The 25,755-nt window shown below is 50.1% G+C and overlaps 2 protein-coding genes across 9 annotated transcripts in view; both read left to right on the top strand.

The window, feature by feature from the left end:
- The window catches only part of TANGO6 (transport and golgi organization 6 homolog), a 152,257-nt gene extending 150,006 nt beyond the window's left edge, over window positions 1–2,251 (top strand). For all 3 annotated transcript variants that reach the window (XM_006203733.3, XM_072967614.1, XM_072967613.1), the window contains exon 18: window positions 317–2,251. In XM_006203733.3, coding sequence (XP_006203795.2) covers window positions 317–493 — 177 coding nt within the window. In that variant the 3' untranslated portion in view covers window positions 494–2,251. The remainder of the gene's footprint in view (window positions 1–316) is intronic.
- Window positions 1,024–24,569, top strand: HAS3 (hyaluronan synthase 3). Of its 6 annotated transcripts, XM_072967622.1 has the most exons (5): window positions 1,092–1,160; window positions 2,880–2,997; window positions 17,707–18,342; window positions 21,101–21,202; window positions 22,017–24,569. In XM_072967622.1, exons 3-5 carry the CDS (start codon window positions 17,707–17,709, stop codon window positions 22,938–22,940), a joined length of 1,662 nt encoding a protein of 553 aa, XP_072823723.1. In that variant the 5' UTR covers window positions 1,092–1,160; window positions 2,880–2,997; the 3' UTR covers window positions 22,941–24,569. The 6 variants fall into 6 exon arrangements, with proteins under 6 accessions (XP_015094190.1, XP_072823723.1, XP_015094191.1 ...); XM_015238704.3 differs by lacking the exon at window positions 2,880–2,997 and having other exon boundaries at window positions 1,024–1,160; XM_015238705.3 differs by lacking the exons at window positions 1,092–1,160; window positions 2,880–2,997 and adding an exon at window positions 13,116–14,040.
- Window positions 24,570–25,755: the final 1,186 nt, after the last annotated feature.

Raw genomic sequence — 25,755 nt, forward strand, 5'->3', positions numbered from 1 at the left:
GTCCTGAGGCCCGTGCCATGCTTTGGAACTGAAGGAAGAGGTCTGCCATCCATACCTGGGTCTGGGGCTAAAGGGGAGCAGCAGCCCCAAGGCCAGTGTAGTGAGGGGTCAGGGGTGCAGGAGAAACCCAAAAGGAAACCTGTCTCAGTACAGTTGCCCCCACTCCACGTCCATCCTGAGAGGGCCATGCCTTGCCTTCTTAAAGGAGCCTGTGGGTTTCCTCACAGAACTCCTCAGACAAGAGAAGGCAGTTAGGTTGCTCTGAGAAATGTTGGCACAGTAGACAGATGGTCATGACTCTGTCTCTCTTGTACAGGTGCTGAGGGATGTCCTCAAGGATCTCTACCACCTGCTGAAGCATGTGGTGCGTCTGGAGCCCGATGACGTGGCCAAGCTCCATGCCCAGCTAGCCCTGGAAGAGCTGGATGAGATAATGAGAAACTTTCTGTTCCCACCGCAGAAGCTGGAGAAAAAGATCACGGTCCTGCCATAGAGAAGGCCCAAGGACATGGAGGAGGCAGAGGAACCAAGCAGCCAGAGCAGTGCCCACGCCTTCCAGCAGGTGGCCCCACTGCCTCTTTGGTGCTGGTAATATGGCTGCCCCCGGAGGTGGCTTTATGTCTCTGGTCATGTGTGTCTTCAGGTTGACCTCCCTAAAGCATCTGTGTAGCCATTCTGCATCCAGCCTGAAGTGGGTGCGATAAAAGAAAAATGAGTACAGACCCCATTAATCTGCACATTTTTCACTGTCCTGTAGCATTTAGAGAAGGATTTCTACCTGATGGAAGTATATTTTTACAACCGATGGAATTTGATTGACCATTCTCTTCTTGCAACTTGAGTAGAAGAGGCTGGCCACCCGTCTGTCGCATATCTTGATATTCTTTCACAGTGAGGTTGTCCCTCTTGTGATGAGGAACAGCCAGGGCTAGTCATCCTTGGCCACTCAAGAGCCTGTCAGGGACGGAGATGCAGTTGGAGGTAGAGAGGGAAAGAAAGCATTATCAAAACATGCAAAAATGGAATAAAATTATCTTGGCTGTAAAGAATAACAGGTCTGAATCTGGTCCTCTGCCATTGAGATGGAAAGCTATGGCGCTGAGGAGGATTTGAGCTCCAGAAAAGAGGATCAAGCTGGTTGACTCATCCAGAGAAGAAGGGTAAGCACTGTGTTTGTCCTTCCTGGCCATTTTGTTTCACTCCCTCTGCTACTGTCTGCCCAGCGCTGCCTCGATTATAGGAGAAAAGAGCCACAAGCATCTCTGATGAGAGAGTTTGAATCCTGCCTTCGGTCCTCTGCTCCCATAGGAAGAGGAGTGCTTAGACAGTGTGTTTGTGCTGAATGCCTGCTGGAAAGTGCGTCGCATATTGGTGACCTGATGCCAGGTTTTTTGAAGTCATTTCACATGTAGCACTCACTGTGGATGCCTTTTTATCTATTTATATATTTTGGCCACTGAATTTTGATTGCAGCTAAAAGAGGAGACAGAAAGGAGAAAAAGACTGACTGCTTCAGACAAGCCCTCCCCGTCGTCAGCATCTTGGTGAGGCTAACCTGGACTCCTTAACCAGTCCTCAGCTCTGCAGGGCTGAATTTTGTCACAGTACTTTACCCCCACTCTCTGGTGACCAGGCCCACCAGAACCAAAACACAATTTCCCCAAACTCTCAGGTGACTGACGGATCTGTCTACAAGCAGGCCCACTTGCCAGTTAACAGCAGGCTGTTTTCCTCTGGCCAGATTACAGACACAGTCCTTAGCTTAGAACCTTTGTGGTGGGCATCCTGTTAAAGAGGCCAACTCACAGATAGTTGTGTCCCACAGGTTAGCCTAGTGAGCAGAGAATTAGAACAAAGGCAGTTAGGAATATTTCTATTCTGCTAAGTTACCTGGATTAACCTCCATTCTTCAAATCAAGGGTGTCTAGAAAAATCAGGATTGGGCTTTCAAATCAGAGGAGACTCTCTTTTGGACCAGTTGGATATACACTAGAAATTCTTGTTCCTTGGCCTTCTTCTAACTAGACTGCATACAGCCCACTAAAGATAATCAGATTGGATCTATTAGACAATTGGCTTAACTTACAACAGTATTTGCATTAAATGCTTTCCAGTTTTGAGAACATATCCTAGCTGATCAGCTTGATGAGACTGAGAAACTCTCTGGTCGAAAAACCTAGTCTAGAGAGTGCCTCACCAAGCATCCTAGTCCTTTATCTCCTCTTAATAAATTGCCTCTTAATTTGGATTATTTGGCAAGTGGCTAAAAGTGTCTGTTCTTATCGATTTTGATGGAATCAATTTCAGAGAGTAATTTTTTCTGACCTTGTTACCAAATTCAAGGGGAAGATACCCTACTGAACCCTTCTAAACACCAAATATGACAAAAATATTCAAAGTTTTCAAATTGTTAAACAATTCTTCCATGTTTAGATATATAGATATATCGATATCTATAGCTATATGCCTCCATCCTTGGGAAAGAGCAATGAGAATTGAGAGCTTTAGGATAATCAAAACTCAAAACTCAAAAAAAAAAAAAAAGGCACAGAACTCCAGGGGCCGATGGCAGGAGCAAGAGTGACACTTCCAGGACTGTGAGGTGTGTCTGATTCTGCGTAACAGTAACATCCTTGTGCTTGGCTTCCACCTCCACCTGCCTCTTCTCTCTCCAAGTCCACCTTCTCCCTGCTGCCCCTTCCAGTCTCCTCCCTTCGCCTCGCCCTTCACCTCTCTCACAGAAGTTCTCCTGGACTGTCACCTTCAGTCCCCTCCGTTGCATAGCAGTCTGTCACCCATGCTCCTCTGTATCACTGACTTGATCTTTTACTTGGCCCCCTCCCCCCTCTCCCTTCCCGATTTCTTCCTCCTCTTCCCAGGCCCGCTGTCCCTTCGTCTACAGAGGATGGCACTGTGGCGAGATACACACAGGGAGCCCAAAGCTGTGGCTGCAGCCAAACCCCAGGCTCTCTGCCCAAGTGTCAACTGCTCTATCAGGTTAGACTTACTGGAGATTCTGGAGTTTCCCTCTCTGCTGTGTTGTCCTTCCTCCTTGGCGCACACTTGCCCTTCTACACGTGCTCTGCAGTTTAATCAGAAATCTCTTACCTTTCACTTTGCACACAGACTTTCACCTCTCCACACACATACTTTTTCCTATTTTCATAGTCTCCTTTGCCTCTCTTCTCTGTTCCTTTACTTTCCTGGGCCTCTGCCCACCCACCCACGCATAAGGGAGTCCCCTCCAGGGACCAGAGGGTAGGAAAATGAATCACAGACAATGACAACAATGTATTGAGCACCTGCCATGTGCCCGATGCTGCACCAGGCACTGAGAATCACAGCTGTGAGCAAAACCCTTACCTTCAGGGGAGGCTCACATTGTAGTGGAAGGAGACTGACAATAAATAAGATAAATAATAAAATAGGCAGAATGTCAAATGGTGATAAATGCTACAGAGAAAAATAAAGTTGGGAAGGAGGATGAGGAATGTATGGGGTGAGAACTGTCAGTTTGGATACGTTGTCCAGAGAAGTCTGCACTGAGAAGTTGATATCTGAGTAAAGATTGGAAGGAGGTGAAGGATCGACCATGAAGATACTTGGGGGAGGAGCATTCCAGGAGTCGTGAGTAGGCCTGGAGGTGAGGGAGGAAGGAGGGGTGGTGGCTGAGCGCAGGGAGGGCAGTGGGGGGAGGGGAGGGCCACGGAGGTGATGTGCCCAATCACATGAGCAAGGGGGCCTGCCACAGACCTATTTCTACCTGAAACCCATTCAGCTTATTTTTTGGAAAGTGCTTTGAGGCCAAGATGATAAAAACTGTAAAATGGGAAGTACATGGAGCCCAAAGGAATTCACACCAATCACATTTTTTTCTGCGCAATCAAATTGAAGCGGTGAGCCCCATCCCCTTTCCCTACCCGCTTCTCTGGCAGCAGCCCTTTACCCTCACTGGCCCCAGAAGAAAGAGGTAAGCTGCCTTGTTGGTCTGGCCTCTGTCCCCGCCCTGCTCCTTCCCTTTGTCTCTGAGATTATGAGTGAATGGAGCCTGGCCTGCCACCTGCCTGTGACTCGCCCGTGATCACTGCAGTGGACGGGGAAGGCCAGGACATGTGAAAGTTGTTCAGTTGGTTGAGGGATGATTCATCTGACCTGGACAAAAGCAGATTGGCTTCTGCAGTCTTTCTGCACAGAAATCCAAAAGCTCAGCTGGAATTTCAGTGGCAAGGGAGGGAGTCAGAAACGGGAGCCGAGTTCCAGGGTGGGCTGTGGGAGGCAGCCACTCCGCCCTGACCGTGGTGGGGAGGGGGGCGGTCTTCTTCCCCTGACCCCTGGACAGCAGCAGGCATGACCTCTAAGGGCCCAGCCGTGTCCTCCAGCGAGCTCTGCAGGCACGGAGCTTCTGCAGTCACCCGCGGCAGCCTCCCTGCAGCGCCGCACCTCTTATGTCCTGCACTGCTCTGCCTGCTTGGGGGTTGAGTTGTCTTAGGATGCCGGCTCCCGCACTCTTCCCTGCTGGCAGGGCTCAGAGCTGTGCTCGGCACGCCCGGGCTGGCAGGTGAGGAGGCAGCGCAGACCTGCACCATCAGCCCTGGAAGGGGCTGCGCCCACCTATTTGAAGGGTGTCTGTTGTCCCTCCTCACACTTCTTCAGGGCTCAGTAGCCCGAAGGGAGGGCTCACGTATTACCTGCCCCCACCCCGTGACACTACAGTCCATTGTGGGGGGGGGCATGGAATAGCAAGATCACTTGTTTCCTTTACTTTGGAAGGTCATTTTTTATCTACAAGCTTGGATGATTCTCATAACTACACTGTGGAACAGGGAAGTACCCTATTGCCCCTTTGGTGGGATTTGGCCCAAGTCTCCAGAGGACTTGAGGCAGACTCTTTTGAACATCAGTTGAATCCTATGAAGTCTCTCCCCTCCGAAACAAGTATAGAAACAAAACCCTTTCACCTAGAGCACAGTTTGGGAAGCAAACTCAGGGGCTCATATTCACTCATGAGCCCCAGCATAAGGGACCCACGAAGCAGTCAGTTGATCTCCACTGACCCCTGCGGAGCGATGCCCATGCTCTCTGGCGCTCTGCCCTTAGAGTGCTGAGGAGGGGCAGAGCCCTCAGATGCAGACACCCTGACTGCGTCTGTATGTGTGGGTGTGGTGTGCGCATGCGTGCTTTCTAATTACATATGTCATATAAATTATACATTTAAAGTATATGTAACAGAAAGAATTCCCACAACCTCACCTCCACTCCCACCCCAAGGTTACCACCGACCAGCAGTTTGGTGTATATCCCTCCAGATCTTTCTTTCCTTTCACCCTTTTCCCAAATATATACTAACATACATTGTGGCTTTCAAAAACAAGTGTAATTGTTACCATAAAGAGTGTCCCATGCATTTGTTTCCTAGTCACATACCTTGGAGACACTGTCCTGCCAGTACTCACAGTCCCCTCTCCCCTGCGATGGTGGCATGTCTTCATTGCATAGGTGACCCACAGCTGGTTGAGGCATTTGTCTTTTGATGGTCAGTTGAATTGTTTCTAATTTCCCATGATTCTCCGGTGATTGTCAAGCATACATAACTCTTTGCAAACGGAAGTGTTTCTACAGGATGAGTCCTAAGGTCAGAATGCTGGTTCAAAAAGTTATAAACATTTTCGGTGTTAACTGTCCACCAACACGTTTGTGCTGATCTCCACCCCTCCATCCATGGCCAACTTGCATTAATAGCCATGAAATGCAGGTTCAGTCTCCACAGCCAAGTGTTAACACCATTCTCTAGATAATTCAGGACCAGGGAACCTTCAGGGGATGGAGTTTTCTGTGTATGGAAACCACAGGCTTGGTAGGGGCACAGTAGTGCTCTTTGCAAGCATGCAACCAGCAGCCATAGCCAGTTACAGGCACTCATCCTGGAGAGAAGTCCTGGGCCCTTGCACGTCTAGTCAGAAGCGCTTCTACTAGGCTCTCAGCTCTGAGACTCTGTCCTGAGTGTTAAAGCGGGCCTTCTCATGGGGTTTGTGGTGTCCCCAGGATAATGACCACGGTTCCCAAACCAGACTCGGGACGTGGGGTCTGATGGCCCTCGGGTTCATCCTGTAAAGCCCAGGGTGAATGGTTGCTGTAGCTCTGCCTCCTTGTCCATCATCATCAGTTCACACTATAAAGAGCTTATTACGTTTTGTGCATCTGACATGTATTCATCCACTGACTCCTCTCACTGCACCTGTGAGGTAAGTATTATCATTATCCCTGTTTTACAGATGGGAAAACTGAGACACACAAAAGGCTAATTACTTGCTCCAGATTACATAGGAAGAAGTGGCTAAACCAGTATTTGGACCCAGGCAGTCTGGCTCCCAAGGCTGGGCCTTTAGCCACTGTGCTTTGCTGCTACCCAACAGACACAATATTTTCAAATGGTCAAATGGTTCACTGCTTGTTCAAATGGACTGGATGTCAAGTTAAACTTCTATCCTGATTCCCACCAAATAGTGCCCGTGTACATAAAAACCCAACCTCAAACACCAGAACTTGTTACATCTTGTATTTGACCTTGTAGTTTGCCCAGCGGCTGGAGAAGAGATTTACTAAAGCTCCCCAGCCCGCCTGCTCCTGTACTTTGACAGTTTTCATAAACTGCTCATTGAAAGCCTTGTTCTTCTTTCCTGGGGTGGCTGAGGTAGGAGACCTGAGGCTGCCTTCCTGGTGGCACAGGAGGCAGAGAGCCATGTTGTGTGTGTGCAACATAGAAAATGTAGCAGGTTTTCCCATGAACTCCAATCTGAGCCCAGAAATACCCCTTTGAAGGTTTGCTGTTATTTTTTGTTTGCTCTACCCCTTCACATCCTGAAAGCAGGGTTTCAGTTCTCAGATTTCGGTATCTCAAAATGATAACAATAGATCACTTTAAACTGTTATTTCTTGAGTATATATTTCTTGCATGTGTACACTGATAGCTCGATTCCATACCAGTCCTTGAGAGAAAAAAATGAGACTGGAATTAATGACCCTCTTTTGCAGAAGGGAAAAAGAAGGTCTAGAGAGATCAGTTCTTGCAAATGGGAAGAGAACGAGGGAAAGGGAGACGTGCGTGCACTAGTGCAGAGGAACTTTGGACTTTATTCACTAGTTCTTACAGAAACCAGTTAGCCGGCACCTAACTCCATCGCAGAGGGGCCGGGGTGTGGCTGAGGGTGAGAGTTGTATCAGGAGAGGCAGTTTGAGGGCAGCTTTGGAGCTGCAGGAGCATCATCTCTGCTGAGGAACTAGGAAAAGCTACTGGGCCTTTAAGTGGTTTATTAAATGATGTAAGATTTAATCTTCACTGTCTGCCTGTAAGAGCTAAAGCCTGCTCTGAACAGGGCCTGGGTGGGGCTCTCCTGATGTATTGCCGGAGTCATCACACGCATAAGTACAGAACAAAGCCATCTGCTCCACGCTCCCAGAGTCTTTAGAACCTGGACAGGCTCCCCCTGCCCTGCCCCCACCATACCTACACCCCTTTATTAGACCACACACCACTTTCCAAACTTCAAAACCTATGGTGACCATACTCATCCTAGTGAAGGGCCAGCCTGAAATTAGGCTATCTTTACTGAAAGAAGGATGGTGCTGATGCTTCAAAGAACTATGCCTGGGGAGAGCCCCCCTCACACTTTCCAAAGACACTATTTCAGGATTGTTCAGAGACTGCAAAGAAGGCTCCAGCATCAGCCATGTGAATGTTTCTCTGCGGCCAAGGCCAGGGTCATGGGGACTTCACGCCCCAAAATTGAGCAGCCCAGATCCACTACCCTACCCATTCTTTAGGTAGGAGAAGCCCCCTGTGTGTAGTAGTCCCATCACTTGTAAACAAAAACCAGTTCAAGTTGTTTATGGTAGTTCCATCCTCCCTGGTTTTCCTCCAGTTCTCCTGGGAAAAAGCTGGAGGCACCTTTGCCAACTTTTAAGATTCTATCAATCCAAGTCCAGGCAGATTCAGAGATCTGGGGACTGACCCTGCCCAGCTGGTCCTGTCCTCTGTGTTTTTCCTTGGCTCTCCCTACTTTCTACTTCAAATCAGCATCTTTTCTCTTGTTCCTTTTTGTCTTCTGGCTTAATAGTTCATTGGTTGGTTCATTGTTAAGGTTTTAAGTCGGTTAATTCAAACAGGTGTGGCAGGCAAGGTGCTCGAGGTGAAGGGAGAGATACTCGTGCTCTCTAGAGCTCACCTCTGGGACTGGCTGGCTCTCTTGCTGTCCTCCCGGTGCCAGAAGGGCACTTGCAAACCAGCTAAGGAGAATCCTCAGGATGTGTTCTCAGTGCTGGATGCACAATAGAATCTCCTACGGAATTAAAGTTAAAAATTCAAGCTCACCCCCAGTGATTATGACTGAATTGATCTGGGATAGGGTCCAGGTGTTAGTGTTTTTTAAAAAGCTACGCAGGTTTTAAAAGTCAAATGTGCAGCAGCCAGACATGAGAACCACTGCAGTATCTTATCTGGTAAGACAAGAAGGGCAGCGTGTGTGTGTGCGTGTGTGCGCACGTGAGTTGGGCAGGTATCCTAAGAAAAAAATCTGAGAGTAGGACGTACTTGGGGGTGGGGGGGTCTTTCCCCATGAGATTGCTGATGGGAACTGCCCCTACCCTCGGCTTTTCTCTAATTGCTTTATAGGGGATCCAGCTTTGGCCTTCTGTGACAGTGACTAATGGTGTCTTTAATCAAGAAAAAGGACATAAAGCAGAAGTGCCAGCACATTTAAGAACTGTGGTTGATGTTATTGTAACGAGAGCTAAATACATTTGGAACAAGGTTACCTTAAGCGATTTGTTCCCCTCCTGAGGATCCTGTGACTAGGACTGTAGACTGGGGTTGTGTTCCACTTGGGTCTGAGAAAGTGAGTGTGCACTTGTGTCATGAGCAAGTATGCATGTGTCTGTTTTGTGTACAGTGCGTTGTGTGCACATGTGGGTGTGGACGTCCCCAGAGGTAACTGCATAGGGGTAGGTTTGCAGCACCCACAGGAGACAGCCTCTCCCTAGGGCTTCTTCAGGCAGGAGTGCAGTGCTGTTGACATCACTGTTCTTGGAAATACTTTTTCTGGGAGAAGCATCCAGGCACTCCTAGAACCCACATTTAGTGCGCCTGCCTCCCTTCCTTAGGATCACTGTGACCCTCGATAAGGGGCTGAGTGGGGGGTGATACCAGCTGGGCTGTGCCAGGCAAACCATGTGACCTGGCTCATGGCTGTGTTGCCAGGAGGAAGGAGTCTTAATAATTCTCTCAAAGTCGCTGGATGAGCAAGTACAGCTCTACATCCTCCCTGCTTCCCTGTAAAATTCTCTCAAAGGAATAGTGGGAGGGATTTAAATGAAGCAAATTATCGGTTTTGGCGACCATGAATCCTATATCCTGGCCTTCCCAACACTACTGCTTTCTTAGTAGACTGGGGTTGCCAAACCTTTTTCACTTGAACCCATGTGTCATACGGACTGTATCCCACCCAACCGCAGCTTAGAAGGAAATTCTGTGGATTCACAATTTGTATTATTTAAAAATACCTTTTCACTACAAAATTATTATACTTATTAGTAGAAAATTTGGAGAATACAGAGAAAAAGGTAAAGAGAAAAAATTTGTTGTTTCACCACCCAAACCTGATCTTAATATCCAGGTGAATTTCTCTCCTGCCTTTTAATTCATAGGATTTAAAAGAAAACAACATAAATGTAGTCATTCATACATGACAATGTTTGTATCCTGCCTTTTTTACTTAACATTGTATTATAAGCATATTTGCATATTCCCACATTCTCTTCATGAACATTATGCTTAGTAGCTGCACAATATTCTACCAAGAAGGTAGATTATGGTTTAAAATCGTCTTCCGGATTTCTTTCTCCATTCACCTTGGGAGGGAGAGAAAGGAAAGATGACCAGGAAGAGCTCTTCCTGTTCAGGATTCCAAGAAAAGCATCTCTAGGTCTGACTTGACACTTGGTTATCAGTCCCCTGTGCCCTTCGAAACGTGACCTTCAAGCCAGCATAAAAGAACCTGGCCCCTTGGTAGGGGCTGGCTGCTCTATCTCCAGCAGAACAGAGGCCCCTTAATTTGAAATGAAAACGATTCTTCCACCCAAGGAGAGAGAGACTGGAGTTAAAATCTAACCACTCTAACTGCAGGACAGAAAAGTGCTTAAGCCTACTTCTTCAAACATAGCACCTAGAAATGGTACTGATTACAGAGTACTTGTCGGTAAGAGGGGAGAGTTATGAAAGGATAACTTTGTTTGGTAGTAGCTGCCTCGCCGTAGTCAAGGCACACACTTTCCACTTTGAATTATGTATTAACTAGTATTGCAGATGAAGCTGCCTTGAGGAGAAAGCCCTATTTAGTCAGCTGGGGGACATAACTTGTTATTCCTTGGAAGCCAATTTAAATTCACCTTCATTAGCTTCAAGAGGTTTTGACTGTGGTCAGCCCAGAAGATGCTGATGGGATGAAGCCTGAAGGGACTAGGGGAGACCTGGTGGGTTGGCTGCCGTCCCCCATTCTTTTTTGCTTCGCTAGAGACTGCGGGCTAGATGCCAGGGTGGAGCACTGAAGTGTGAGGGCAGAGGGTGAGGGGGCAGCCTCTGGAGCTAGAACATCCCTCCTTTCCCTGCCTCTCACTGCCCAGTCAATCACTGGGAGACCAGCAGAGCAGAGCAGCACCTGGTTACTTGGTAGGTTTGTCCCGCAGTTTCAAGCACAAGTGATGACAATAAAGCTTGAATGGTAGACTCCTATGGGTGCAAAGTTTTTGAGTATTTCATGGGTTTGGATTTGAAAATTAGTTGGGAAATGAAATATTTGTTTGTGGTACTATTGGCTTCAGTTTTTTCAAACCCTCTGAAGCTTTGAGAATGGCCCCTTCAGTCCTTCAGCTGACCCCCTAAGTCTCTTTCTCTTGATTATTCCTCCACCTCTACCCTCACTTGTGCCCAAGATAGTTGACACTGCCTGCTTTCAACTCTGCTTCCTGAAGGCAGCACCAACAATTCTCATCACTGCCCTTTCCTGCCCCTTTGTTGTGGTTTATCTGCCTCCTAACAGGTCTCCTAACCCCACTCCTGAAGTACCACCAGCTCAGCAAACAATACTTCCAACGTTTTACTCCCTTGCTCAGACATCTTTTGTAGGTCTCTGTCACCTACTGGATAAAATCTAAGCTCCTTATTCAGTCATCTAAGGCCCTCCAGAATCAGTCCCTAGCATCCTCCTCCTCTGCAGATAAACTTTATCAGGCACTTTCTACATAGCAGGCACCGTTGCAAGTTCTTCAGTGTCAATTTCTTGTTTCGTCCAGGGCTTTCTTTGCTGTCCTTCAAACACACCTCACCTATTCCTCTACCACCCCTTCTTGTTCCCAAGCTCTGCTTCCTGTCTAGAATGCTCTTGCCTCTACACAGTCAGCTCACGTTCTCCAGGAAACTCTGCCCAGCCTATTCCAGAGATATCTTTCCTGACATCTTTAAGCTCATCTAATTGGGTTCTCTCATCAACATTTAATTATAAACTTCCTTGTACAGTTACTTAATTTTTCAAGTGTATTTGTCTTCAAAATGGATAACTATCTAGATGACAGCAGATCAACCTGAGACTTCCTGGTGCCAAAGCACCCTTCTCTGCTCAGAGCAGGTCTTCAGTGTGTGTTCAATAAATGTTAAAATACCGCACGAATCTTCTACTACAGAGCCAAACAGGAGGCTCATCCTCTGGAAGCTATGTAAAAGCCATTCAGCAACCTCTGAATTCACGTTAAGTGACTGAGTATGGAATTAGTCCTATTTTCTAAATCCCCAGTGGTAAGCAGAGATAAACTTGAGCTTTATTGTATTAACCCCTGAAAGATTCTTCCAGCCACTGCCCCCTGAAGAGAGAAATGCAAAAAGAGCAGGGCAAACTGGGTGTTAATTACAGGCAAATCCTCCCTGGCATAGACTGGCTGCAAAGGTAAAGACTCTCCTGGCTGCCTGATAACACCAGGTCGCTGGCCCTGCAGATCAGAAAATGAGAATTTGCTCCCCAGGGGAAGCCATTTAGGGGGCCAAGCCAATTGATATGGGCAGAGTGTTTACTGTTCTTATGATGTTGCATCTGGACCTGCTGTTCATTTAGGAGGTTTTAATTGACTAGTGAAGTTGTGCTGTACCAGCCCATCACCTATAAAACTCCCTGGAGCCAAATGAGTGAGAGAAGCACTAACACTGTGGGACAAATTTGGAGCCTTAGAAATTAACTAGGCATGAGATGATCCTGGAGCAGCCCCAGGAAACTTGTACCCAGAGAAATCATGTTACTGTGTTGCTGAGGGCAGACCGGATCTTTCCAAACTGGCTGCTCCATTCCTTAAGCTTAAACAGGTCACTTGTAAGCAGCCAGCTGGCTGGAGCTGACTCACAGACACATTTTGCCTGGCCTGTGGAGTGTTTTTTAACATTTGAGTTAGTAGCCAACACTTAAAAACGAGGAGATTTCACATAAAAATCTGGATTTCTGTCTTCTTTTGACAACAGAGCACCTGGCCACACTGGGCCCTCCCTCTCAAAGGGACATCTCCTTTTAACAGGGCATTTGCTCCCCGCCAGGCTGATGCACACGTTTTTGTTGCCACCTAGCCCCGGCTTGTTTCCCGTTCTAAAAGTTTGCAGACTGCACATTTGGGTGGGAGGTAGGATCAGATAGCTCCTTCAGGCTCTACAATGACCCTGGATGAAGAGGTGGTAGCCTAGGGCTCTGGGAGTCCATAATGCAATTGAGACAAAGCATTTCTCACACACACTGATTTCTTCCTGTCACAGAGTGTCATCCTGGCGGGGTGGGCATGTAGAATCCAGAGCATCGTTAACAGATGCCATTCTCTGGTTGAAATTAACTGGAGCTAACCTTTACTGAGCACTTTCAATCTCCTAATACTTACAATAATCCTGTCAAATAGATATTCAATCCCATTTCTGAGATGAAGACACTGAGGTTAGTGCCACACAGCTACTGGCAGAACTGACTCCAGAGCCCTCCTGAGAGCTTCTCTTTCCACCTGTGCATTGTTAGCTCTTATTAGGGCCCATTTGAAGTTCAGAACACATTCCCACTGTGAATTCAATACTAATTTTAAAAAGCACACAAAAAGGAATGTTTAAATCTTGTAGCATATTAGTGATGATTTTTGCAAACAAAAGTGTGAAATGATTTGATTTCTGTAATGCAAGGTGGGGGTGGATGGAGTAGGTGGGCCAGAAGTCTGCTCGCCTTAGGGAATGAGGGGTGAGCTCTGTGGCCAGAGTGAGTGAGCGTGGGCAGGCAAGTCCCTGAGCCCCTAAGAATTCTGAGAGGAGCAGCTTGCAGACTGCAGTTCAGGTTCCTATAACTTTATTGCTGCTTAGGAAGAAGTGATGGAAATTGTCTCAGGTGTATCTAGAGGCCATGTAAATTCATTTTTTACTAGTCTTCAATTATAATACCTCCAAGTTTTTCCAAGATTTAGAAATCAAGTGTGTTCAGCTGGTTCTAAACTTCCTCTCCTAACAACTACCCACCTCTACACCCGACCCCACCCCACCTCACCTCACCTCACCCAAGTCTAGAACCAGCTTTTAGGAACTTGGAAACCCCTGGTGATAAAGGCAGTGGGAACTTAGGAGGTCATGGTTGTCGGAAATACAGGTGTAAAAAAGGGGAGGAGGAATTGGTTTTCGCTTTAAGACACCGGAACTTCCAAGGTTCTTGCAAAACCATTTGCAGCTTTTGCAAACAGCCTTAAAGTCATCAGCGCCCCACTGCGGAATTCAAGACTAAGCTTGTCACAATTGTTAACACCTTCTTTTACCAGTCTTTTTATATTTAACAAGTGTTCTATTCTGCGCCTCTTTTTTTGTTTGTTTGTTTTGTTTTGTTTTTTGGCCGGCAGGAAGGTTCTGCTGTCTGGGTTTTAGGGAGTACCCTCTAGAGCGCACAGCCCCTTCGCGTGCCCAGTCGGGGTGTTTCTGCTCGCTTGCTTTGCAGGGTGAGTTAGTTTCGTGGCTTAGAACGGGGTGGTGGGGGCGCGGGAGAAGAGAGAGCCGAGAGTAACAATTTTGGAAGCCCCAATGGGTTTTATTGGAAGTTAACTACAATTCGGGTTCTAGGTTGAGCACAATGACCGCCTCCCCCTGGGCAGCTGGCCCCGGGACTAGCGCGAAGGAGTTCGGCTTTTGACTGTTGGGGAACCCAGTTTCCGAGGGTGTCCAGATTGTGAGTCTTTGCGACCTGGAGGAGCCGCGTCCACTCGGGGCCCGGTGTTCCACCGTGCGCCGGCCGCATGGAGGTACCTAGGGTCGAACCGGGAAGGGGGTGCTCCCTCGCGGCTCTCGGGGGAGCCCTCCCACTCTTAACTTTACCGGCCCGAGGGCCGGAGGAGGGCGCTTCTCCCCGCGGGGACGCGCTCGGTACTTAAAGGCGGCTCGGCGGGGCCCGCGCTCGTCAGTCGGAGCGCGCGGCGGCGACGGTGCACGGTGGAGCGAGGCGCGGCGGCGGCGAGGAGCGGGAGGAGGGGTATGGAGCCGCCGCGGGCCTGCTGAGCACTGGAGCGCGGGTAGTCGGCGGCACGGTGAGCGCGGGCCCGGCCGGCCGGCCAGTCGCCTCCGAGGGGCGGGCCGCGCGCTGGACCTGGTCGCGCAAGGTTCCAGGGGCGCCTCTTGCTGAGCCTAGCGGACTCCCGCCGGCTCCCCGGCCGTGCGGACGCCGCGTCCAGCGCTGGGAGGTGGGCTAAGGGCTGCGGCATCTTCAGGCTTCCCGGCGGCGGTTCCTGCAGCCCTTTCCCACTGACCCCTCCTTCCTTTCTTCCTCCATCCTCTCCTTCTCCAGCCTCTCCTCCCTTCCTCCCTTGCAGTTCCTGTTTTGTGGATGGTTTAGGAGGCGGACGACGGTGAGGGGCATGAGGTTGGCTAGAGTCTCTTCCAGTCCCAGGCCGGCCCTGGGGTTCGCACCTGTCCAGGCACTAAGCTGCTCGGCGCCCGGGTTCCTCCGGGTCAGCCGCGCTACGGCCGCGTGTAACCGCGGCCTGGGCTCCCCTTCCCTTGCCGGCTCAGAAGGGACGGGGAGGGCGGCTGGACGCAAAGGAAAGAGCCCCTGCCCCGTTCGCAAGTTTCCATCCCGCCGCGTGTGGGCCCCGCAGCATGGCACACCTGTCAGCAGGAGAGGCTGCAGACTGGGCAGCCCTGCAAAGTTTCGGGGGTAGATTGGCGGCGTGCGTCCTTGGCTGGGGGTTTTCTCTTTACCTGGTGTCTGGCAGTGGGAGGAGGTCTTAAGGAGCGCCCCCAACCTCTTGCCCTTGAAGCTGGGTGCGCAATAGCCTACAGGGTCCGAGCTCTCATGGAATCCCTTTTGAGCGAAGGGGGTAGGGGCAAGAGGTTCTCCTTCGCCGGCTTGGGGGTGACGCAGACCCCTGTCTGGGTCGGGCCACCTCATGCAGAACCTGAAGCAGCGCCTGACTGCACGTGGGGTCTCCAGCTGCGGGGTAGGGGAGCCAGGGTAATACTTCCAATTCCTGAGCGAGGGAGAAAGGTTTCCCGCCCGGGAAAGGAGGGGGCCGGCGATACTAGAGATGCCGCCTTTGTCTGCAGGCGCACTTTGCCAAGGTAGCGGGGGCCCCCGAGGAGATGAGCAGGGCCTGGTCCGACTGATTTCTTAGGTTTTCCGTTCCTTGGCGGCTGGGTCGTGGGAAACCGGCACGTGGGTGTGGCCGGCATCGCCTTCGCCAGAAGGGAAGCCTGTGGAGGGGGTGAGGTGAGAAGCGTGGCCAGCGCCTTCCCGGCTGCATTAACCTGGTGGGCACCGCCTCCGGCACTGCACCGAGGCGGGGCGCCAGCGCCCCGCGGGTTGCTGGGTTGGTCTCGGCGCCCCCTGCCCTTTGCCAGAGCGCAGGCGGGCAGTGGTGCTGGCATCGCCCCCAGGGCATGTAAGCTCAAGAAGGGGACTGGGGTGCTCCTTGGCCGTGGATGCAGGGCCTGGGGCCCCTGGGGCACAGGCGCGTGCGAGATGTGGGGGAGGGAGGGCAGAGAGTCCGGCAGAGGAAGCACGCGGCAGGCTCCCCGGGATGGCGGGGCAGAGCGCCCGGAGGCCGCGCTTCCCGGAGACGCAAGGCTGCCAACAGCACTTTCCGGACCGAAGCTGCTGGAATGCTGTTGGGGCCTGAGACGCGGACTGATTTAGGCAGTGATTGCGTGTTTCTCATCCCTCCTATGTGAGACGTGGTGGGGGGAACAGGCTTCTGGCAAGAAGTGTGTCTGTGTTGAGGCAGGGGGTCAGGAGTCGGTTTCAGTGAGACCTAGACTTGGAGCAGGCTCGGAAGTGACACCTCATTAGCTGTAGAAGGTGGGTGGCACCTATCAGGATAGGTGATCTGGCACCAGATCAGGCAGGTGGCAAGGAGAAGGCCTCAGAATGGAGGGCAGGGAGCTGTCCTCTTCAGCCTTCCCCCATTCCCCAGCAGCCTTACCACTTGGGTAGTCCTTCAGGGCTACTAATCAGTAAAAGGACCTACCTGAGACCTGTGGAGCAAGAAACCACTGGGATCCCTCATGGGGAGGTGATGGGGGGCGGTGGATACTAAGTCTCAGAACTCTGGCAAGGTCAAGCAGCCAGGAGATAGTAGAGATGCTTCTCAAGCACAAGTCTTCTGGTGCCGTGGTTGGATCTTTTCATTAAAACACAGCTGTTTCCAACTGGGCAGATGCTAGAAGCCCTGACTTAGTTGCAAACAAAATCTGGCAGTATTTCCAGGAGTGACGGGGCAGGGAGACGTGCACAGAGATTCCATGCGGGCACTAGGACCAAGTGGATGGGGCTTCCCAGGCAGCCACCCCTCCCTGGCTGCTGCAGTGGTGGCTGCAGTTCCCTCTGGTGCCCCAGAGCTGGGCTTCCAGGAGGGCTGTCCACACCCCAGTTCTCATTTCCTTGTCTTTCCCTTGTCTGCTTTTTCTGGTTGGTTTCCCTTTCTTTCCTGCCTTTCAAGTAAATGAGAAAAAGGTGAGAAAGCAGAGAACACAGGGAAACTTTCTCTAATTGATTGAGCTGTTTCTAGAAAGGGAAGCTGTTTCCTTCTTTTTCCCCCCAGTACCCATAATGTTTCCTGCTGTTTCTCATCTTTTCCTTCCCCACTTTCTTCATGGGCCTCACTGGTGGCTGTGCAATGCCCTAGTGGGCACAGGGCAGATAGAAGCTGCCTACCTGCCCCTCCTCCTCCCTATTCCAGGCCTCTCAGGTGCTCAGGGCTGCCTCTGGCTTCAGGCTCACTCCTATTGAAGCTTGCCTATGAGAGCTCTGGGTCAGGCAGATCCCAGTTCTGCCATCCACCAGTTGGGTATCAAATGGCTCTCTCTGGCTTTGGTTTGTCTAACAATAATAAGTACTACTTTAAGTGCTTTACATATGTAACCTGTCAATTCTCAAAGATGCTGGGAGGTTAGTGCTGCAATCCACATTTTACAGAAGAATAAACTAAGGGTAGGACATAGTAAGTGGCAGAGCTGGGATTTGAACCCCAGTTGTCTGGCTTCTGAGTCTACAGTTTTGGTCATGCTCAATAAATGGTAATTGTTTTTATTAATGGATCATCTCCCCAGCCAGGCCCAGAGAAAAATAACCCCACTGGCTCCTGCCTGACCCCATGTCTCCTACCTTCTCCCACCAGATGCCGGTGCAGCTGACAACAGCCCTGCGTGTGGTGGGCACCAGCCTATTTGCCCTGGCAGTGCTGGGTGGCATCCTGGCAGCTTATGTGACAGGCTACCAGTTCATCCACACAGAAAAGCACTACCTGTCCTTCGGGCTGTACGGTGCCATCCTGGGCCTGCACCTGCTCATCCAGAGCCTGTTTGCCTTCCTGGAGCACCGGCGCATGCGGCGGGCAGGCCGGCCACTGAAGCTGCCCTCACCGATGCGGCGCTCAGTGGCACTCTGTATTGCTGCATACCAGGAGGACCCCGACTACTTGCGCAAGTGCCTGCGCTCAGCCCAGCGCATCGCCTTCCGCGACCTCAAGGTGGTCATGGTGGTGGACGGCAATCGCCAGGAGGATGCTTACATGCTGGACATCTTCCACGAGGTGCTCGGTGGCACCGAGCAAGCTGGCTTCTTTGTGTGGCGCAGCAACTTCCATGAGGCTGGTGAAGGCGAGACGGAGGCAAGCCTGCAGGAGGGCATGGACCGTGTGCGGGATGTGGTGCGGGCCAGCACCTTCTCGTGCATCATGCAGAAGTGGGGAGGCAAGCGAGAGGTCATGTACACGGCCTTCAAGGCCCTTGGTGATTCGGTGGACTACATCCAGGTAAGGGTGCCTCCCTAGGGGTATGTGGACGTGTGACGTGGCCAGCCAGCCAGGTGTACTCCCCTCAGGAATTTCTGGTCCAGTCTAGTCTCCTGTGTTAGGCACATTCCTCCTCTGCACTTAAGAAGGCAGTAAGGCATAATGGTTCTTAACAGCAGTTTGGGGTCAGAAAAGCCTGGGAGGGCGTTCTGGTTCTGCTGTTACTTAGCCCTGTGATTTTGCGCAGGTCTTTGGATTGGGAATCCCAACAATAGTAAGCATGTATATGGCATTTTCTTCATACCAGACACTGTTGTAGGCACTTCATACCTTTTAGTTCTTTTAATCATAATACTCCTAGGGGATGAGTACTGTTATTTCCACTTACAGAAGCTGTGCTCGAAGCACAGAGACTCAGTCACTTGCCTAATGTCAAACAGCAGTAAGGTGCAGAGTCAGGATTTGAGCCCAGGCAGCCAGTCCTTGTCCACTGTGCAATACTGCCTCACCACTGGCAACATGGGGATGAGTCTTCATGAGGAAATGTGAGGAAGAACAAAAGAAATCATGCACCAGAGCACTCAAATGCTGTTTCAGTTAGGGATGAAAAAGTCCTCCTCTTTCCAGTGCCAGGTTGTCTGGGAGGTGGAGGGACACACGTGAAAATCAACCACCAGTTCAATTCTGCAGCTGTCTTGGCACGGCCAGGACCCTGAACAGACCCTGCCTGGCTTCCAGTCAAAGGGGGCATTGACACCAGGCTGGAAATTTTATTATGTTGACAAGGTTAACATTGCTCCAGTTTTCAAATAACAAAACCTGGAGAGGACTGATGAAAGCTCACCATTTCAGTATCAAGTAGAAACTGACACCCAGGACCCTAGATTGCTGGTCCAGAACCCACTCTCCACTCTGTTCCTGCCCTCCTCCACACATGGCCACCGCTTGAATGAATAGCGACTGCCATGGTAGCCCACCTACGTACCAACACAGTTTTGCTGACAGCATATTGAGTACTCCAATATTTAAATTTTCTATACTGTATCACCTAAAATTAGCTTGCCACAGATTTTTTTGTTTTTGGCTGTTTGGAAAGTTGAATCCTTGCATGAGAGTTGGTACACTTGCCTTTTTCTGTCTTCCTAGGCTCAAGGCCCTCCTCAGCCTTGATGGGAGGGGTGTGAGGCAGCTCTTGATTCTGCAATTCAGCTAGGGTCAGGGGCCTTTGAAACTTTCCTGGGGACTCAGAAAGCTTAGAAAAAGCCATTGAGCCCTGGCACATGCTCTAGTCATAGTGACTTCATCATCTACTCCCTTGAAGCATAAAATCCTCAAAAACTTGCTTTCTCACACAGCTTCCTGTCCTGAGTATTCTGTGGATCACATACCTGAGCCAGCCCTTCTCTCTGGCTCTGGCCCTGGGGCAGCCCTGCTGATGGTGTCTTTCCCTCTCTGGGAGATAACCCTACTCCAGCCAGTGGGGAAACCCAGGCAGCCAAGAGCTTTAACTTCCCTAACCTTGCTCAGCTAGAAGCTAGACTTCCCTGGAGTGAAGGAAGCTGAGCAGCATGAAGACACAGCGTGTCAGGGCAGGAAGTAGTCATGAGACCAGCAGCACTGGGAAGCTTGGCCTGTGAGCTGAGGTGGCTCTGGGACCTTCCCAGTCTGGGCCTGGATTGTAATGTGTCAGGAGGGAGCAGCTGTGATGGCTCTGCCTGGTTCCTTCTCTGCTTTCTGCTGCTTGGCTGTGGCCACCGAGTCTTCCAACATGGAGAGACAGGGTGGGGTTGGACTGCAGAGGACGGCTCCCTTCCTGTAGGCTAATGGACTCTCAGCAACTTTAGTAAAAGGATTTTTAGGCTTTTGCAGAACAGGGTGTGGGCTCCTCTGTGGATACTGTTCTTGGCTCTCTCAGGGGTCAGGAAACTGGTTCCCCTACCCAATGGTTATCTGGGCTCTTTGTACCATCTCAGTAATTTTCTAGAAAACAGACAAAGAGTCAGCCACCAGGGTGTTTGTAGCCCAGGTTCAACTAATAATAGTAACAGGCTACCTGTTAGAATCCAACTGTGAGCCTCCCTAGGAAAGGTGGGCAGGATGTGATCCAGGTTCTGACTGGAGAAAACTGCTGCCAGCTTCCATGCCCATCCAGACAAGCCAGGTGAGAATAGGCCTTGGCCATACTGTGCCCTGGCCTGAGACTTGGCCAAGGGAGCACAGAAGGCCTGGCAGCCACATGAGAGGGCCTGTGGCTGGGTTAGATACACCCTCCACTTAGGCTGAGGGTTGTCTAAGAGGCCAGAGGCTGAAACAGGGAAGACCCTGGTCTTAATAATCCTATGAGAGAGCTTTGGGCAGCAGCCTCTGGCAAGAGCATTTCTTGGCCTTCTGAGAAATGTCTGTTGGCCGTGGTCTAGCCACTATGCCTGTTAATTGATTTCAATGACTTTTCTTTCTTCACAAAGACCCCAGAGAAATATTTTAAGACCAACTCTGAGGAGCCCAGTGCTAATCACTTCTCCCTTTCCAGGCCCAGCACTGACAGTCTCCTGGGATTCTCTCAGCCTTGTGGCTGTCAAGCCTGGTTTCTGAACTCTCCTTTATCTTACTTTCCTTTACCATGCATCTCACTCCTTCTATTTGGCAGAGATCCCTTTCCTAGTAGCTTGAAGTGAATCATGTAATCATGTGCAAGGGGGTTATGTGCCAGTGAGCAGCCAGGTGTGTGTGTGTCCGTCCGTCCGTGTCCTAATGGACTAACAGTGCATTCCCTCTGCAGGTGTGTGACTCTGACACTGTGCTGGATCCAGCCTGCACTATCGAGATGCTTCGAGTCCTGGAGGAGGACCCCCAAGTAGGGGGTGTCGGGGGAGATGTCCAAGTAAGAAGTAATTCCTGGGGTTGGGGTCTGGATTCTTTCTGCTTCCAAATCCAATTGGATATGCTGGGGAAATGGGCATCTTGACTTCGTAGAATTTTGGAGGCAAGTTTTTTCCTTTGACAGTTTTCACTGGTATCAAAGGGCTCACTTGCTACCCAACTGCCTTCCTGTTCTTTTTCAACCCCAGGGGTGGGGAGATACCACTTAATAGGTATGTAGGAGCCTATGCTGCTGGGAGGGGCACAGTATTCTGAGGCCATCGATCCTGGAAGGTGCTTCATTTTTGGCTGGTGATGCAGCAAGTACCCGCAAAATTAGACCCTGAGAAACCCTTGCTCTTAGGGAAGTTGCACTGAAGAGCTCTGGGCAGTATGGTAAGATTCAGGGGCCAGATGTTCTTCCAGAGGGTACTGCTGGCAACATAGCACGTCTTCCCAGGAAGCTTTCCAACTGCAGGAAGGGGCAGGATGGCTGGCTGGGGTGTTGCTTTGCATCTTAAGCTCTTCTCCAGGCACCACCACAGGCTGCCTCCTGAGACTGAAGGTGGCTTTGACTGCTAGAGCCACTTCACTGGGACAGTCAGTATAGATGACACAGTGGAGAGGTGGAACTGGTGCTGGGGAGAGTGACTGGCTGTGGTTGGCTCCTCTGAGCTTCTGGTTTCCCAGCTCTGGCTGGGCCAGCACTCATGGCCAGGAATTTGAACAGGATTTGGGCCACAGAGCTCAGGAGGGTAGGGAGGCCTCCTGGTCTCTGCCTCCTGGGGCTCATGTTCTCAGGTAAGGAAGGCCCAGCATCTCTGGTTCCCTTGCAGATCCTCAACAAGTACGATTCATGGATATCCTTCCTGAGCAGCGTGAGGTACTGGATGGCCTTCAACGTGGAGCGCGCCTGCCAGTCCTATTTTGGCTGCGTGCAGTGTATTAGTGGGCCCTTGGGCATGTACCGCAATAGCCTCCTTCAGCGATTCTTGGAGGACTGGTACCATCAGAAGTTCCTGGGCAGCAAGTGCAGCTTTGGAGACGACCGGCACCTCACCAACCGAGTCCTGAGTCTCGGCTACAGGACTAAGTATACAGCACGCTCTAAATGCCTCACAGAGACCCCCACCAAGTACCTTCGGTGGCTCAACCAGCAGACCCGCTGGAGCAAGTCTTACTTCCGGGAGTGGCTCTACAACTCTCTGTGGTTCCACAAGCACCACCTCTGGATGACCTATGAATCAGTGGTCACGGGTTTCTTCCCTTTCTTCCTTATTGCCACGGTCATACAGCTTTTCTACCGGGGCCGCATTTGGAACATTCTCCTCTTCCTACTGACGGTGCAGCTGGTGGGTATTATCAAGGCTACCTATGCCTGCTTCCTTCGGGGCAACGCAGAGATGATCTTCATGTCCCTTTACTCCCTTCTCTATATGTCCAGCCTCCTGCCAGCCAAGATCTTTGCCATTGCTACCATCAACAAGTCTGGCTGGGGCACCTCTGGCCGAAAAACCATTGTGGTGAACTTCATTGGCCTCATCCCTGTGTCCATCTGGGTGGCTGTCCTTCTTGGGGGGCTGGCCTACACAGCTTACTGCCAGGATCTGTTCAGTGAGACAGAGCTAGCTTTCCTTGTCTCTGGGGCCATCCTGTATGGCTGCTACTGGGTGGCCCTCCTCATGTTGTATCTGGCCATTATTGCTCGGCGGTGCGGGAAGAAGCCAGAACAGTATAGCTTACCTTTTGCTGAGGTGTGACCCAGCCCCCAAGCAGAGCGGGAAAAGTGCAATGGGTAAGGGAGGGAAGGGGAATGGAAAAGACAGGGTGGGAGGGAGGAGGGAGTGCTGTTTTAGTTTCTTAATGGTCCAAAGGACAAATCTGAAGTGCAAAGAACAGTGACTGTAGTACAACCTGGGACAGTTTAGAGAAGGCAAGTCCAGCTCTGGGGCAGAGGAGGCGTCTACGTTTTCCGGCTGCCTGACTGCTTGCCTGTGCATATACACAGTGGCCTCTGGGAAGGATTCTACTTCCTCCCACGGAATCCAGAGGGAACTCAGAAGTGTGCTAAAACAAACAGTAAGTTCCATTCAGTGGCAACTTCTGATAGGTAATTGAGCAACGACAGCCTGTGGGAAGAGGTTCCCTTAGTCCACCTGAACACAACCAGAGGTGGTGGGAAAATTTCTGAGATTTGGCCCAGCTAAGTAATGTGTACCCCTCCTCAATCTAGTTATCAATGCAATAAGATTGTGCCTGAAATACAACGCCCAGAAGCCTGGTCTCTGGGCATCAGAAAACAGGGTCCAGGAATGGTGCTTTATTACGTGATGTACCCCATTCCACATCTCAACATCCCAAGGATGAGCCAAACTTGCAGGAGGTTAGCACTGAACTGCTTTTAAGTGTGTGTATATATATATGTTAAAAAGGAAAGTCTGCCAGGAGGAACAAACATTGGTGGTGGTGCTAAAGGCCATGGGCTATACTGAAGGCCTTGGGCTATACTGAAGGCCTTGGGCTGAATGCATTCTACCTGGAAATTGCCTAGACATCTAGATTAGCTTGTCTGTGATCTCTGTGGGGGAGGTCAAATGGTCATCTACCAGGAAGATTAAACCCCAGTGTGCTCAGAAAGGAAGTGATGGCTTAGGTATTTCAACCTGTATACTTGAGAACTCCTCTCTCAATCAGCTCTGCGTCTTGGACAGACTTCACCTCTAACTGATAGTCACCTCTTCCACCCTCCCCCTCATGGGTACAACTGAGGTGGCGACTGAGACCAAGCCGGGACTCTCATAGGATCCCCTGCAACAGGCAAGCCTGCCCTCAGCACATGGGATAAAAACTATTAAAAGCCTCTGACCAAATTGGCTACAGTCCTGGAACTGCTCGGACAGATTTCTTGGCAGCCGAGTAGCATGCGACTTTTGGGCTACAGTTCTTGACAATCACCTCTAATGGAAAGCTTTCCAATGTTCCCTAAATGAACCCTCACGTCCAAGCTGGTCATCGTTGAGACTGTCCATTCTCTTCAGTGGCTTCTGCAGGGAATTCTTACAGGCAAGTTGTGGCTAGTCACTACTGCATTTACTTGTTTCTGCCCAAAAACTAGCCTAGGAGATGGAATTGTTTTCTAAATCGTTAAGGTTCTTGCTTTCAATCTCCTGAGGCTTTTTTGATTTCCCTCTTTTTCTTTGGGTGGGATGAAAGGGGGGTGAGGGGAGGCCATTTTCTACAGATTTGCAATCCGTACGTAGACTGTCCTAGGTCTTAGGTTTGAAACCTAGGATAGTGACTAACTAAGCCTTTGACTTAGGGGTTGCTTGCTCATGTATGCTTGCTCTCTCCAAACATCCATCCTCCGAGGGGCGGGCTGACCCCTCAGAACCAGCACTAAGGTGGAGAGTCGTTGAGGGGGAAAGCCCCTAGTGTGCCCAGGTGCCTACATAGGAACAAAGTGTGCTCTGAGCCACAGATGGGCAAACCCTGGTGCTTTCCTTCATCTCCCACGAACTCAAGGGTTTTCCAGGTGCAGCTAACATTGCTACATCGCACAGACCTCGCATTTCTGTTAAGACTGCTGGTTGACGTGGGGCCCAATCCAAGAAGCCTGGGAAGAGGCAGCAGGCATTTGCTAAAGGCAGTGTTTCCAAGCTCTTCCATGTCTCTGCTGGCCAAGAAGTAAACTATTTTGAGCACTACAATGGAGGAAATCCGGTCAGCGAACTGCAAAGGTCAGACTTCACTAAGGGCTTGTTTTTCTTCAGCTTTTACTTGAACATTAATGTAGGAGGGACTCCCAGATAGAGAACTCTTGGCTGTCCTACCATCAGTTCTGCAGTTAACAACTTTCCCCAGATCAAAAGTAGGCAGGTACAAGTAGTGGGCTCACAACGTTTGACCTCTACTGGTTTTTCTAAGTTATTTTGTACATTTTTCAGCAGCGAAACCAAACTGGGTCTTCAGCTTTATTCCCGTTTCTTGGAAGGGGAAGAGCCTTTATACAAATGGACATGTTTTGGTTTTTCCTGAGAATTTTAACCCTCTTTTGTATTATTTCTACAGTAATTTGTAAGCATATTTATTTTTACTTTTTTTTAACCTTCTTGGGTCAGATTTTTTATACTGCACTTACATGTCAAAATAAAGATTCTCACATAATGCTGGTATCTCTGAGCTACTTCCTCCCTCTTTGTACTTAATGAAAACTAGCTCTTTATTCCAGTTTCAAAAGACTGGTACTTGAAATAGAAATAGTTTTGTCAAGGTAATTCCAGTGGAACTCAGAAGCGGGGTAAGTTATCACAGCTGCATCAACCCAGGGGCCCGCCTTGGTAACTGCACACCTGTGACGGCTTAACTTTTATTGTAGAAGGTGGACAGGGTCTTTACTGAAATCACTGGCAGATGAGTGAGTGAGCCCTAGCTAACTAGCTAAGGCTAAAAACCAAAGCTTGCTTCCTCCTTGAGTGAAAGTATTTTATCTGGCGGGTAGTGGAGGACTGTAGCCAAGCTGAAACAATGAAAAGCAGTGGGTAAACTTCCTCCCCTGTGGAACAGGTAATAAAAATG

This window comes from Vicugna pacos, chromosome 9 (genome assembly GCF_048564905.1).
Source record: "Vicugna pacos chromosome 9, VicPac4, whole genome shotgun sequence".
Taxonomy (NCBI): domain Eukaryota; kingdom Metazoa; phylum Chordata; class Mammalia; order Artiodactyla; family Camelidae; genus Vicugna; species Vicugna pacos.